The 14,969-nt window shown below is 32.0% G+C and overlaps 1 protein-coding gene across 1 annotated transcript in view; it reads right to left on the reverse strand.

Annotated features, from left to right (window-relative positions):
- KCNH5 (potassium voltage-gated channel subfamily H member 5) overlaps positions 1–14,969 on the reverse strand; it is a 477,427-nt gene that overhangs the window by 376,001 nt on the left and 86,457 nt on the right. Inside the window, exon 4 of the mRNA XM_051977789.1 lies at positions 9,208–9,336. Coding sequence (XP_051833749.1) covers positions 9,208–9,336 — 129 coding nt within the window. The remainder of the gene's footprint in view (positions 1–9,207; positions 9,337–14,969) is intronic.

Here is a 14,969-nt window from a genome sequence, read left to right on the forward strand (position 1 = left end):
CCAAATGTAAGATTTAAAAGAAGCATATAAAGGTAAAACATTAAATAGAAAACATAAGGGAATCAATAAATCTAATGTTTTACATTTTGATATGGGAAGATGATACTTGTAACTCCCAAGAACTTTTCTGTAATGATCACATGAAGAATATTTCATTATTGATGAACATTTATTCCCTCCAAAAAGAAAACTTCTGGCTTTCTCTTTATGCTCCTTGCCCAAAAATTTATGGGTTTCAGATCAAAAGTAAGAGGTTGTATATATTCTGAGTCAAATATAAGTTCTGAGTATAAAAGAGGGTAAAGTAAAGGTTAATAAGACTTTTTTTACTTGCCCTATGAAATACCTAATAGAAATGAATACACAATAGAAAAAAATTACATTTTTTTTCTAAGACTGGTTCTTCTTTTCTTTACCATGCTAAAAGTGAACCACCACATTAGCAGAGGAACTTTCACCTTCTCCTCTTACCTGATCACAAATTATTTTCTAAATGGACTTTTTCTTAAATCTTATACAAGGACTGTCTCCAAGCAATTGGTCTGCCTTAAAGACCTAACTATTAAAGAGGATGAACTAAATGTAGTAATAGTTTCAGTTGGTACATGTAGCATCACATTCTCAGAATTAGGATTGTGTAATGGGCTGAGGCTCGAGTTGATGCACTGAGTTCCCAAGCACGTGAGTAATTGGACCATACTCTATTAATATATATGCTTGGAGAAAGAATGGCCTCCGCCCACTCTTGGTGCAAGTCCTGATGTGTTGTATAGGACATGATAATTTTGGTGGGTGGAGGCAGGGGGGGCAGAGAAGGAAGCGAAAAGAGAGACTGCTGGCTGGCGTCTTGTTGCAGCTGCAGACATTGCTATCAGGACCTCCCTTCACCTCCAATTCCCTTTCACTTCCGATTCCCCTTCACCTTCGATCCTTCTTCACCTTCACTAAGAATAAAGATCGATGATTTTCCCTAACCTGAATTCCTGACTCCGGCTGATTTTAAAATACACAGTCATCACAGGATTGTTCTACTATAACACAAAAGACATATAACATCAGACCCATAGAAATACATTAAGAAAATTGGGCCTTAATTATATTGTATAGGAATCCATAAGTTTGATTTTCTTGGCCATCAATCAAAATCTTAAATAAAGTGTAACTTTAGATTCCCAGTAACACATTGGGAGACTCATTATTATTTCTGTGAGGTGTGTATGCCATGGGGAACAATGTTATGATGAGATCCATCTCAGATTCAGTAATCATCCTCCTTGGATGAAGTCCAAAACAGACAAGGCTTAAAACAAATTCTAGAGCTTAGCACATGGTATTGTAGCACTGTTCCAGTATATGTAAATAGAACAATATCTCAAAATTATTCTTTTTTTCAGTGTGTGTCAAAATGCTGATAATTAAACTTAGGTCCCCATTAAGATCATAGATACAAAGCTGGAAAGGACCTCAGAAATCATCTAGTCCATCTCCCTTATTATATAGCTTTCATGTCTCCATTAAACACAAAGAAATAATAAAAGAAAATCAAAAGAATAAAAAAATAGAAGATACTGTGAAATATCTCATTGGAAAAATGAATGATCTGAGAAACAGACTGAGGAGAAATCAAGGAAAAATATTGGACTGCCTGAAATCTAGTATCTAAAAATAACCTAGACATCATCTTTCAAGAAATTGTCAAGGAAAACTACTCTGCTAATCTAGAATCAGAAGGTAAAACAGAAATTTAAAAAATTAACTGATCTTATAAAAGAGGTCCCATGGTGAAAATTCTCAAGAATATTATAGCCAAATTCCAGAGATTCCAGATTAAGAAAAAAATATTTTAAATAGTCTGAAAGAAATAATTAAAATATCAATAGCCACAGTCAGAATAACACAAGATTTAGAAAAGTAGGTGTAGTGTGCTTTCTAGAGTCCCCAAGTTGGAGTGCCAAAATGTACTGTGCTTTCTAGAACCTCCATTCTGGGGAACCAAAATATATCATCTAAACTAGTTCTCTAGAGGATCTCAGGGCCAGCCCAAGTCTTAGAGAAGGAGTGATGAGGCAGAGACCAATGTGGATGGTCAAATATGGAGTACCTTTATTTCAAATTCTCTTCTTCCTAAATACTTTAGTAAAATTACATCACCACAGAACACTGAGCATGTGCCAACTAGTATCACAGAACACTAAGCATGTGCTAACTCTAATATGATTACATCACTACAGCACTCTGCACATGTGCTAACTATAAGCACCCTGCTATTATTATGTAAATGCATCTTTTACTGAAAGTATCTCTGCTTCAAGTAGAACACAGGTTGTCATGTCCCCTTCCCCACCCCCAACTTCTTAGGAAGTAAAAATATTAAATTCACCCTTTTCAGTATTGCAATAAATATAATAAAGTTTTATTCAATAAAGGTTAATGGAAACAGATTAAAATTAATTGAAAATTAAATAATCTAATCTCAAAGAATGAGTATATCAAAGAACAAATCTTGGAAATAATAATTTCATTAAAAAGAATGACAAATAGCAAAAATTTTTGGATGCAACCAAATCAGAGGTTAAGGAAATGTTTATATTTCTAAATGATTATATTAATAAACACAGAAGAAGAGATCAAAGAAGCAGTCATGCAACTAAAGGGGAGATGAAAGCCAAACCAGACATTGTCAGCAGGTTCCCTCTGGGCTGAAGGGTCTTATACCTCACTGGGAGTGCCCCCACTTCTGTGGTTCTCTATAAGAAGGTAAAAAATGAGTCTTGGAAGTCATTATTGAAAACCAAATAGATAATTTTGATTATCTTAAGTTTAAAAGTTTTTGTATTAAAAAAAAACTAATGCAAATAAGACTAGAAGGGAAACAATGAATTGGGAAAACATTTATACATTTAAGGGTTCTGATAAGGGTTCACTTCTAAAATATATAAAGAATTGATTCAAATTTATAAGAATTCAAGCCATTCTCCAGTTGATAAATGGTCAAAGATTATGAACAGACAATTTTCAGATGAAGAAATTAAAACTACTTCTAGTCATACAAAAAGGTATTCTAAATTATGATTGATTGAGAAAGGCACTCTGAGGTACCACTATACACCTATCACATTGGCCAAAACGACAGGAAAAGATAATGAGGAATGTTGGAGGGGATGCGGGAAAACTAATACATTGTTGGAAGAATTGAGAATGGATACAGCCATTCTGGAGAGCAATTTGGAACTATGATAAAAAAAAAGTTATCAAACTGTCCATACCCCAGCTTTTTGGATACTGAGCTTATATCCCAAAGAGATCTTAAAGGAGGAAGAAAGACCCACATGTGCAACAATGTTTGTGGCAGCCCTTTTTTTTTTAGTGACAAGAAACTGGAAACTGAACAGATGCCCATCTATTGGAGAATGGCTAAAGAAGTTATGGTATATGAATGTTATGGAATATTATTGCTCTATAAGAAACAATCAGCAGGATGATTTTAGAGAGACCTGGAGAGACTTACATGAACGGATGCTAAGAGAAATGAGGAAAACCAGGAGATCACTATACACAGCAACAAGAAGATTATATGATAATCAATTCTGATAGACATGGCTTTTTCCAACAATGAGATGATAGAAGCCAGTTCCAATGATCTTGTAATGAAAAGAGCCATCTACACCCAGAAAGAAGACTGTGAGAACTGAGTGTGGACCACAACATAGCATTTTCACTCTTTTTGTTGTTGTTTGCTTGCATTTTGTTTTCTTTCTCATTGTTTTTCTTTTTTGATCTGATTTTTCTTGTACAGCAAGATAATTGTATAAATATGGAAAATTTGGAATACAAGATTTTGTGGGGGGTCAATGTTGAAAAATTGTCCAAGCATATGTTTTTAAAAATAAAAAGCTTTAATTTTAAAAAAGGAGGTCTGTGGAATTTCTTTTGACACAATATGCTGCTATTACTTAAACAAGAACAAAAATAAAGAAAGAACTATATACCAATTTCATTTATGAATATTAATGTGAAAATTGTAAATAAAATGCTAACAAAGAGATTATAACAAAAAGGAAATTAGAACAATCTATTACAAAGGGGTATATGTGTATATGCATGCATGTGTGTGTGTGTGTGTATGTATTTGTGTATGTCCCACACTATGAGTAGGTGGGATTTATATAAGGAGTTCAAGATTGATTCAATATTAGGAAAACTATTTGTATAATTGACTATTATCAATAACAAAAACAACAAGTCATATGATCCTCTGAGTATATGTAGAAAAAGCTTTTGAAAAAGCACACTACTCATACCTATTAAAATCACTGGAAAACATAGGAATAAATGGAGATTTCCTTAAAATAAGTAGTATTTATTTAAAACCCTCAGCAATTATTATCTATAATGGGGATAAGCTAGAAACATTTCCAGTAATATCAGGGGTAAAGTAGGGATATCAATTGTCACCACTATTATTCAATATTGTTTTAGAAATACTACTTATAGTATACGTAATATAAGACCAAAAAAAAAAAAAGTCAAGGGATTAGAATAGGCAATGAGAAAACAAAACTATATATATTAAGAGAACCTCAGGAAATCAAGTAATAAATTGAAACAATTAGCAACTTAAGCAAAGTTGCAGGATACAAAATAAATACATATAAACATTAGTATTTTTATATATTAAAAAGTCCAGCAGCAAAAAAATAAAGAAATTCCATTTAAAATAACTGCAGTGAATGTAAAATACTTGGGAGTCTATTTATCAAGACAAACCCAGTGATTTAAGCACAATAACAAAAGTTCACAAAATATAAAGTCAAATCTAAACAACTGGAAAAATATTAACTGTTCATGAATAGACCAAGAAAACATAATAAAAATGACAATCTGACAATAAAATGACAAAATGACAAAAAATGACAAAAATGACAATAAATTCATTTACTTATTCAGTACCATACCAATCAAATTATAAAAAAATTCATAGAGCTAGAAAAAATAATAACAATATTCACTTGTTATGGGCCAGAACTCTGAACTTGAAACAAAGAATTCTTACAAGGTGCTAAGTCAGTGGAATTGATAGAGACAATGGTTATTTAGCATGGTGCTTAACAGTTCTCTAGTTCAATACATGTAGTTAGTGCTTAATATAGTTTCACAAGATTCACACCTATGATAAGAGAGCATATAAGCTCAGACAAATTCAGCCAGAATGAGGAGGGAAGAAAGAGACTGTGGTGGTGCTGGTCCTCCTGCCTCCCTCACAGAAACCAAGATACATTCAGGGGGACCTCAAGAAAGCTGGCCCAGGCCCCAGGCAAGTAGATAATAAAGGATTTGGACTTCAAGCCCTGGCTACTCGTGTGGTGATTACTGAACTGAAATGAAGGTTGTAAAGAGAACATTACATTCACTGGGAGAACAAAATCTCAATAATATCAAGGGAATCAATAGGGAAAAGAATTTGAGGTGAGACAGGGTAAGCAATATCCAATCTCAAGGTATATCACAAAGTAGTAATCATCCAAGCAATCTGGCACTAGACAAGAAATATAATGGTGGATCTGTAAAATAGATTAAGTAAACATACAGTAGTAAATTTCCACAGTAATCTAGTATTTGACAAACACTTTATACAAGATTTTGGTTAAGAAACAACTATTTGACAAAAACTGCTGAGAAAACTGAAAAGCAATTAGGCAAAAAGTAGGTATAGAACAACATCTCACACTGTATACTGAGATAAGGTCAAAACGTGTACAATTTAGACTTAATGGATGATGTTGTAAGCAAATTACAGGTGTGTGGAATAGTTTGCCAAATTTATGGACAAGAGAAGAATTTATAATTAAACAAAAATAAAAAGTGCTATAGAATGTAAGATAAACAAAACCATCATAATCAAGATTAGAAAGAAAATAAGTAAGGTGGTTTTACAGAAAGTTTCTCTGACAAAGGCTTCATTTCTCAAATGTAGAGAGAACTTGGTCAAATTCATAAGGAAATTATTTCTCAATTGATAAATGGACAATTGATATATAGACACAGTTGTCAGAAGAAGTCAAAGCTCTGTACAGTCATATAAAATGCTGTAAATCACTACTGATTAGAAAAATGAAAATTTAAGCAATTCTGAGCAATATAACAGAAAAGGAAAGTGACAAATATCAGAAAGGTTATGAAAAATAGGGACACAAAGGCACTTTTGATGTAATTGTGAATTGATTTAGCCATTTTGGAGAGCAATTTGGAACTATGCTGGAAGAGCTATAAAGTTATGCATACCCTTTGAACTAGCAATACAACTCCTAGGTCAATACCTCAAAAAAGATCAAAGAAAAAGAGGAACAACCTATATAGACATAATCATAGCAATTTTTGTGGTGGCAAAGAATTAGAAATTGAGGGGATGCCCATCTACTGGGGAATGATTGAACAAGTTGTCTTATATGATTATGATGGGATACTATTGTGCTATAAGAAATGATGAATAGGATACTTACAGAAAATCTGGGAAGACACAAACTAATGAGAAGTGAAATGAACAGAACTAGAACAACATTTTACATAGTAACAGCAATACTGTGTTATGATCAGCTTTATTTATCTATTCACAGCAATAAAATGATCCAAGACATTTCTAAAGGAGTCGTGATTTTTTTTAACTACTATCCATATCTTGAAAAAGAACTGATGGAGTCTGGATACAAACTGAAGAATTTTTTTTTATTTTTCATTATTATTCTCGGTTATGGGGAAGTTCATCTGTGTTTTCTTTCACAATATAGATAATATGGAAATTTTTATATGATTTCAAATGTAAGCTCTATATTAAATTGCATACCTTTTAAGAGGGGGGATGGAAAGAAAGAAAAGAATTTGGAAATAGAAATGTTTTTAAATGTATGTTAAAATATTTTATTTCCCTATATTTAAAAAAGTAAAGTGAGAATGAAATAAAAATGTGCCAGTTTCGGAGTTCTAATCTTTAGCAACCCTAGGTTAGAGAACTTGATAGTCTTCTAGAGAGAGGGAAGTTACTAAGGGTATCAGGTTCTTGGAAGAAAACATCCCATAATCCAGTCTTCTGGTGTGGGAGAAAAGGTGTGGCAATGTTCTTGGGCAGCATCAGCCTCTTAATGAGAAGATGATCACATATATTTACCTGAGAAATGGAGATTCAGCAAGAGACTATACTGTGGTGTAAGGTAGGAAAAAAAACCAGGCTTTACCTTCTTTTATTTGCCATGCATTATTTGGATTGTCTAGTCAGTCTAATCAGAAGGTTCAAGTCTTTAGTTTAGTACCATAAGATTTTTGTAGTAAAACTGGAATTCACTAGAATTTCATGGAATGCTCATTTAATATTCCCAAATTAATTTCCCTTTCAAAGAGAATTAAAACTATTATATGGTCCTGTCTGAAGAATTATACAGTCATAGGAGAAGGTGGAATGGAGATGAAGTGAATTGTCTCTTTTATTATGAGCTCTTTATGCATTTTGTATAGAAAAATAAAAACTATTCTATATCTGACTTGTGCCTTAATGGCCTAAATACTTGTATTGGAACTAAAGGTATTTTATGCACATCTGTAGAGACCTAAATAAGAAATATAATCTGAGATTTCCCACAGGCAATTCTGGGCAAGGCCCAATAAGTCAGAGATAGTAATTTGGAGACAAATAGAGACGCCAAGATCTGACCCTATCCATGTAAACCCTGAGTTTGAGAGTGGCCCTTGAACCAGATAATAAACTATGATGTATGATAAATGAATTAGAGAGATATAAAATCATGAACTATGTGAAGTCTTGGGGGGGTAGAATTAACTACTGTGAATGTCATGACTAAAATGTTTTAGAATTATTACAAATATATCTTCTCTACACCACTATCTGCTTATCAAAAAAAAAAAAAAAGTATCTGCTTAGAGGTCATTGAACTCTAATGGCTTTTAAATCCACACTCTTATTATCTAGTTCCTGAGTCCATATTCTAATAATAAATTATGGAAAACCATAGAAAGTTCTGTACCTCAAGAAAGTTAACATTTGATTTTTAACATTTTAAGGAACACAAAAATTAATTGTTCTACAAATATTACAAAGTAATTTTGTAATGACAAGTGATGTGAGATATCCTGTTCTTCTGTCTTAACTATTAACTACTATGGCTTATGTTAAAGGGTAAGCTATTATCTCAGTTAGACGGCACAAATGCTATCTCAAATCTAAGGGAAAAGCAATTACAGTGTTTTTAATTGAAATTTCAGCCTAAAACAAAATCAATGTTTTGGTTCCAAACTGGAACAGCTAGAGCAGAAGGAAGAAATAAGAAGGCTATGGGAATAGGAGGTAGCAAGAAAAGACAATATTTGTCAAATGCAAAAGAACAAATTTGCTAGAGAAAGTCACTTTATTTTCAATCTCCTAAGAGGTTATTAAAAGCAACATATCATAAAAAACTACTTTTATGAGTATTTGATTGTGTCCTTTTATATGACATCCATTTCTAATCTAAGCACAAGCAAGACAGAAAGAAATGAGAATGAAAATGAGATGGGAAAAGAAAAAAAAAGCTTTTTAATAACTACTGGAACTCTTGCAACTGGTGTTCTGAAGTGGTCTTATTGAATGGCACTGGTAACTGAATTTTATACTCCAGAAGAATGAGAGTCACAATTTTTATATTTTTCTACTTGTATTTTTGATGATAAAAATATCTTTTCAAACTGTTCAGACTAACTCTAACCTATTTTCTCTTCCCAAAGTCAAACATATACAGAATAAAATAAGGATTAGAGAGAACTGTGCAATCAATACAAAACCTAAACTAGTTGAGATCATGGGTTATGGAATCCCATTCTTAAAGGTTTCTATAAAAGAGCTCTTGAAATTTCCTAACATCCATCTGAATTTTATACAATTAAAAAGTCTTTCTTTAACTCTTACCTCAATCCTTCAGCATATAATTGAAATAATTTATTATATTATTCCACGATTGACATAATCATGTTTTAATTAGAGACAGGAAAATTAATATCAGGGTGTCTTTGAGATTATGGAAACAATAATTTGGACCACTGTTATTTACCACTACCACAAATGCACTTCTTTGGTCATTCACAAAATGAATTTACTAACAAACATTAAGTTGCTAATTAAGTAGAAGCCCATCTTTTAAGAGTAATAAAATCATTCAAAGTTACCTTTTGTAGAATCATCTTCTATTGGCTGCTTGAATAGGGTAATATCCTTAAAAGTACACAGAAATAAGACAACCTTTTCATGTTCATTTCTTATTGGTGCTATTTGCATATAGAACCAAACAGGAGTTCCTGTAACAAAAACAAAGTTTATAAATGATAGGTAAAATAGAATAGGTAAAGAGACTATTAAACTGATGGAGATAGAGATGTTAGAATAAGATACATACAAACATAGATAGATAGATAGACAGATAGACGATAGATGAATAAATGTGATTGATGGATATGTATAAATGCAGCTACATAGAGAGAAATAGAGAACAATATAATATATCATTTTCCAAATGCTGGTGATTATTTTCTTCATTTTTTCCTTAAAGAAAAAAAATATTAAAATAATGATATTTTGATTTTTTTTAAAGAAATAATAATTATTTATTCTTTGTGGATCAAATTTATATTTGACCAGCAATCAAGAAGCAGTTATTAAGAAAATATGTTCCACATATTGAGAAAAGAGTGTCATATGGGATTACACAGGCTATATAACTCATTCATGTTTCAAATAAGAAACAACCAAATTCAAGGCTCAAACAATGAAGGCTATTCTAGTACCATATTAAAAAATCATTATTGTATTATTAGGTTGAAATACTTATCTCTGCTTTTTAAATAAAAATAATATTTATTCCTCTAATGAAGTAACATTTATTTCCTTTGTCATCTGTCTCATTCCTGGCTTCTTGCTGCCTACTTCACTCTACTCATATTTTACTTATTTCTGATTTCCTCTTCTAGCACATAGTTTATGCTAGGTTAGTTAGTTCTAAATCTAAGGAAAATCAGTCAAGGAAAGGAATAGGTATGAAAATTGAGGGGAAATCTATCACAAGGAAAAATCAAGGACAATGAAAATGAGAAAGGGTCCAGTAACTTCCGAAAAAAATTGCCTGAAGACTGAGACTGGTATGGATAAAATGAAGGGAAAATAATGGTGACAGAGCAGTAGGTAGGCTGGACTAGAACCTTTTTAAAGAAGATAATTAGAAGTTAATGTAAAAAGCCAAAGGAAACCATGGAAGAGCTTTGAAACAGCAGTGATATGGCTAAAGAAAAAAATGAAGTAAATTATTTTTTGTTTCCACATCTTGAATGCACATGGTATTAAAAAAAAATTCTGAAGAGCCAAAGGAAAGAGATGCATGAGATTTTTATAATCCAAACATGAGATGAATGAGGACTAAGCCAAATGTTTGGTTGTAAGAGGAATTATGAGGAAATAGAGGAAAAGAGGAGAGAGTAAACTGTTTTGAAAAGAGTTTCAATATAAATCCAGTTACCTTGGAAATCTAGTCTTCAAAGAGAGAATGAAGAAGATAACAACATTGGGGAAAAACTTTAGGAAATAAAAAGGATTGGACTTTACATCATATTTAATTTGATTTGATAGCAAGATATACAAACACCTGTCCTTTAAGATAAGAAATAGAAAATGGAGGAAAGGAAGATCCACAGTAGATATGGAAAGTCTTCCAAATAAAACTGGATTTTAAAACAATGTGGGTGAGATATAGCAAGGAAAATGAAAAGATATATCCATAGTTAATGGTAGGGATGGACTAGTAATGAGGAGACCTTCATAAAGATTCTTCCCTATCTTCTGAACATAGAAGTTAGATCTGCATCCTTAAAGTTTATAAGAGAGAATTCAAATCAGGATGTAAAGAAATTATATACTTCTATCAATTCCCATTTTGTCATCAATTTCATCATCTATTCAAATATGTACCTCTCCTATTCTTTGGGAGTCACCTTTAATAGCTAATAATAGCTAAAAACCCCCTCTTTTTCATCTCAGTCCTTTTTATCTCCCTCATACCTAGTCTATGACTTTTATTATGACAAAATGTATCTTTGATTTTTGATAGTTTCACTTATTACTTTCCTTTTCAAATAAGATAGCACACATGGAGTATCTGATGTCTCACCACTTCTTACTTTAGCATTGCTTATTTATGTTTTATTTATTTTTTCACTTCATCTAGTAAACAAGATTGTACTGCATCTCTGATTTCATTAGTTTTGTATATTCATCATTGGCAGAGAGGTGGCACCATGGTTAGAATGCTAACCTGGGGTCTGAAAGACTTCAGTTCAACTCTGGACTTGGAGATTGTGTATGTGATTCTGCACAAGTTACTAAAACTGTTTCATTGTTTCCTAATATATAAAATGAAGATAACAACCTACCTTCTAGAACTATTATGAGAATTTAGTGAGATAATATTAGTAAAGTGTTTGCAAGCCTTAAAATATTCTACACATGGTAATTATTATTGTAATATTAAACATTAATATTATAAAGGAAATCCTGATGAATTTTTTTTCTGTCAACAAATATCAACATCTGCTCTGGAATTTAGAGACTTAGAACTGGGGCACTGAGAGGTATAAGTTGTAGATAATCACACAATAGGTTTATATCAGAGGCATAAACCGAATCCAAGACTTGACACTGAAATCAACTCTGTTCAATATGTTAACTTTCTAAAATGTTATATTATGCTTCATATAATCATGAATGTATGGATACTTTATCAGATTTAATCTTTGTATAGTTTGTATATTTTGATATTCAATAATTTGCTCTTCTTGTGAAAACCAATTTTAATATCCTCAACACAAAAACTCAAATCAAAATGAGAGATTTTATATAAACTTTAACAACTGACTCTCTCTAATGAATGTATTCTTTTATATTTGACAACTTGATCTTTCCAAGGTTTTTAGGACATGACATAAAAAAGCCTTATTAGCTATTACACTAAATAGGGAGGATTAGCTGGACAAATGTTCCAGTTAATAACTAACTTCCCTACTACTAAAAATCACAACCACAAAAGCCAGAATAGTGTTCTGAAAATTTAATTTTTAGATGTAGAGTAATGAGTTGTAGAATTATGGACTTAGAGACAGAAATAACTGGGTTTGAATCCTAACCCAAACCTCATATGCTCTGTTTGACCCTGACTTAGAAACAGGAAGTTTGGTGTTAAAATCTCACCTCAGACATTGATCTGGGTGAATATGACCCTGAATATGACTCCCCTCTGTCTCAGTTTCCTCATCTGTAAAAGCAAGATAAAAATAGCACCCCTTTAACAGTGTTCTGAGGATCAAATGAGATAATATCAGTAAAGCTCTTTGAAAGCTTTAAAGTATTACATATATTCTATCAACAACAACAACTAATAGCTATTTCTCTGACCTCTTCTTGGCATAGACAGGCTACTTATTGCCACTTTCCTGTGAGATGTTCTAAATTAATTACTAATAGCAACAAGTCACTTTCCCATGCTGAACTTCTTTTTGCTCATCTACAAAATAAAAGGTTGGAAAAATGTTTTCTAAAAGCCTTTCCAGCTGAAAAAACACATGATCCCATGAATCAAAATTTGGATAGCTGAAACATTGAGATTCCTGCTGCCAAAAGTGAAAATATGTATGGAATTAGGGGGTGATTTCTGAAATGCTGTTTTCTAAAGCTTACCAGTTGGTAAGTTGAAGCTAACATGACTTCTATCACAGGAACACTTCTATCACAAGACACACGGGAGAGATTAGTTGCCTTCACACGATGGGTATGATAGGTACCTAGGACAGCAACCCCAACACTATATAAATAGTATGCTTACTATTTATGCACTATAATAATTAGCTATTATATCAACAATATTTAATTGCAATGCAATCATACATGAGAGACTCTAGGTAGATAAAGAGAAAGAATAAAGTCTTTGTATTTTCACCCATATTCCTCAAATCAGGAAACTAGGTATGAGTATGAAGCTCTTTGAAGAGTGATTCACCTCAGAATTGTGGCCCATGCTTATGATCCCTACTACTGAGGAAGCTGAGATGGTCACCAGATTATCTAAAAAAGAATGATGAGGTTGGGAAAGGATCAGGTCAAAGTTTTTGTGCCAGTCAACAGTAGGATTGGGACCAAAAGTGCCAATGCACTTCTAGCATGGATGAAATTAAAAAATATCCAAGGTAAAGGAGGTGAGAATTTAAAAGAGTGAATGATGCAAAACTCAGGGGAAATGGAATTTAAGGCAAATTAATAAGAATGCAGTTCAATTTGTTAAGATGCAGACAAATCAAAGAATCAAACTTTGAGAAATTTCTCATTTATGCTTAAATTGTATGCCCCTGCCCTTAAAAGTCTTTCTCTATTTTTCTCCCTCAAGTAGTTTTTTTCACTGAAGATCCTGTGAATTCTCCTCTCTTAAAAGTATTTAAGTGTAAAGCATCTAGATAGAGCACCAGCCCTGAAGTCAAGACGACCTGAATTCAAATATGGCTTTATACACTTAATGGTTACTAGCTTTGTAACCCTGGGAAGTCAAATTGCCTTGCAAAAAAAGTATTTAAGTGAAGGCTTAGGTCTATCTTCTAGTCTTTATAATATAAATAGTATAGATATTAATGGCATATTCATGCAAAAATCTATAGTGATTCATAAGTTCTTTCTAACAAGATCCAAAAGGCAGTAGGAGAAAATAGCACATTTAGCCACAACAAAGAAAAATATACAGTCAAGACAACCTGAGTTATTGCTATTTATATCCATCAAAGAGCAGATAACTGCTTGTAGAGACTCTCATTGGGGGTTCTTTGACTCTAAAACTCAGTTTATTTTTAATACAAGAAGCCCAATTAATTTTTAGATATAAGTAAAGGACATGATCCTACCCAAGAATAGCCAAAGATGAGAATGATACTTTTAAAAAGAAGGTCATAATGAATTGCATCATTTTGAAGCTCCTTGTTTTTCATTTTTGGTTTGTTTCAAACTTAATATGATACGTTTGAGAAGAGACTAAGTGGTATGTATATTAAAGAAGCCTTTCATATAAGCCCAATACTTCCATCTGGGGACAGGTGAAAGCATTAGAAAGACATAGTAACCTGTTAGATGAAGCCAAGGACTAGAAGAATAAAAGTATAATTTTCTTGAAGGTACAAATTATTGTTATTTATCTTTTTTTGAAGGACTTACCTCAATAATTTGCCTGTTTTATGAATTACTTAGATTGATTGAATAAATAAAATTCTAATTTTGCTACAAATTAATATTCAATTTTGATTACATATCCTGCCCTATGGCTCAACTTTTGTATATATGAAATGGTTAAGAACCTATGATATATGTATATTTTGATCATGTATATTTTCCATGTATTTTTCATAAGCCTTGCTTCAATACATAAATATTTATTTTATTTTTAAAATAAAAGTGGTTTATCTGTTTTGATAAAGTACCCTTAGTTCCTTGAAAAATATATGGATTTATGACAAAATACAACTAGTTAGTCCAGTCTTTGAGGCACAAAGACCCTCATTACTAGAATAAAGACCTACTCTTTGATTTTTTTAACTCCTAGGAAAATTGGATAGTAGTATAGAAGAAGTTTGATTTTGACAATATTCCATGCCTTATACTAAGATAAGATCTAAATGAATATGTGAAATTTATAAAAAAGAGTTATTCACCAAATTGATAAAATTTATAAGAATATGAACAGTCATTTCTAAAGGGAAGAAAGTGAAGCTATTATAATGATATAGGAAAAATTAAAAAATCAATAAGACAGAATTGCAAAAACAGTTCTGAGATTGTATATCACATAGATGATAAAGAGAAAATGACAAATGTTAAAGTGCCTTTTGGAAAACAAGAATGCTAAGGCACTGGT

The sequence above is a fragment of the Antechinus flavipes genome, chromosome 2 (assembly GCF_016432865.1).
Source record: "Antechinus flavipes isolate AdamAnt ecotype Samford, QLD, Australia chromosome 2, AdamAnt_v2, whole genome shotgun sequence".
Classification (NCBI taxonomy): Eukaryota; Metazoa; Chordata; class Mammalia; order Dasyuromorphia; family Dasyuridae; genus Antechinus; species Antechinus flavipes.